We start from the raw sequence: 1,855 nt of genomic DNA on the forward strand, positions 1-1,855 counted from the left end.
TAATCACTTTGAACATTTAATATTTATCAATAAAGTGGTTGGAATCTATATTTATTTATTCATTATACTCTAAATAATTGATAAAAATCTAAATAACTCTTATTTCGAGACCTTAATTCATATTTTCAGATAAAGCTGAAACACCCGGTGAAATTTTATTTAAATCATATAAAATTTTAAATAAAAAAAAAGTTAAGTACATCGATAAATAATAATGCTTACATTTTGGAGGAGGTTTTGATACCGGTTCTACTTTTTCTGGAATAGATTCTATTCTTTCGGGTTCTTCTTCTAGTGTAGATTCGGCCGACTTGTCTGGAGATATTTCTTTTTTTGCTTTATATTTCTTTGCTTTCTTTTTTTCCATATCCTGTACGTAAAAATATTAAGTTGCAATTTAATCTAATTATCTTGTCATTTTTTTAAGTTGGTTTTTTCTTCTAGCAAACAAAAATATAGAAAAGCAATTTTTCAGTACTGCTACTAAATTTTACGCTGATACAAAAGTAGCAATCCTGCCCTGTTTTATCGACAAGATGATGAGATTTTTGTAATTGCAATATTAACAATAATTTACTAATACTTACTTTAGATAATACGCTGGTCATTTTTTTAGCTTTTGGAGCAGGTTTTGATACCGGTTCTTCAGCTATTTCTTCAATAGATTCTATTTCTACGAATTCTTCTTCTAGTGTAGATTTAGTCGATTCGTCCGTGGATATTACTTCTTCCACCTTAGATTTCTTTTTTTCAATTTCCTGTACGTAAAAATATTTACTTGAAGATCGCTGATAGACCATGTGCGTTAATGAATGGAATATGATCCGGGTGAGAACAAATAAAACTCAAATAGTAATAACTATTTTAATTGATCCAACGTTTCGCCCCACGTTGCAGGACTTGGTCAGGGCTAAAAAAGATACAAACACTTAACATAAGTAAAAAAGTAAATGGAACATTATCCTTGTAATAATACATAAGTATAAAAGAAAATAGAAAATTACAAGGGTTATTTTCTATTTACTTTTTTACTTATGTATTGTGTTTATATCTTTTTTAGCACTGACAAAGCCCTGCGACGTGGGCTCAATTAAAATAGTTATTTACTAAATAAATCAATTTTATATTCAAATCCGTCTCAACACTTTATTTATTCATTTGTCCAACGTTTCGGCCTTTCTAGCCATCTTCAGGGACATCTTCAATACAAAAATCCTTCTCACATTAATTTATATTTTTTATTTGCAGGCTATTCTGCCCAGGTCATTTTCTTTATTTAAAGTTCAAACCTCTTTATTTAAAATTTAAAACCATTAACATTTATTTTTTCTATAAGATCATCAACAGTATAAAACACCACACCATATAACAAACCATTTATAACCTACTAAAGGTATAATAAATATAATAGTATAATAAAGAGGTTTGAACTTTAAATGACCTGGGCAGAATATCCTGGAAATAAAAAATATAAATTAATGTGAGAAGGATTTTTGTATTGAAGATGTCCCTGAAGATGGCTAGAAAGGCCGAAATGTTGGACAAATGAATAAATAAAGTGTTGAGACGGATTTGGATATAAAATTGACTCAAAAAATTTTTGAAATAATATAATTATAGTTATTTACTATTTGAGGTTTATTTGAACGCACCTGGATCATATTCCATTTATTTTTAAAATATTTTATTAAGTATCATGTAATTATATACTTAAAATAATCCCGGTTAGGGCCAAATTAGAACTCACAACTTTTGGGTTGGCAGACAGGCGCGCAACAACGCTGCTACCATCACTTCCTACAACTAGTACTTACTTTACTGTAATTTACTAATACTTACTTTACTGTAATTTACT

The 1,855-nt window shown here is 28.7% G+C and overlaps 1 protein-coding gene across 1 annotated transcript in view; it reads right to left on the bottom strand.

Moving 5' to 3' along the window:
• The window catches only part of LOC106685784 (probable DNA double-strand break repair Rad50 ATPase), a 19,136-nt gene that overhangs the window by 9,507 nt on the left and 7,774 nt on the right, over positions 1-1,855 (bottom strand). Inside the window, exons 6-7 of the mRNA XM_014428696.2 lie at positions 588-758; positions 223-370 (exon numbers count right to left, since the gene is read on the bottom strand). Coding sequence (XP_014284182.2) covers positions 223-370; positions 588-758 — 319 coding nt within the window. The remainder of the gene's footprint in view (positions 1-222; positions 371-587; positions 759-1,855) is intronic.

Source organism: Halyomorpha halys, unplaced genomic scaffold (assembly GCF_000696795.3).
Source record: "Halyomorpha halys isolate HHAL.00 unplaced genomic scaffold, Hhal_1.1 Scaffold742.1, whole genome shotgun sequence".
Classification (NCBI taxonomy): domain Eukaryota; kingdom Metazoa; phylum Arthropoda; class Insecta; order Hemiptera; family Pentatomidae; genus Halyomorpha; species Halyomorpha halys.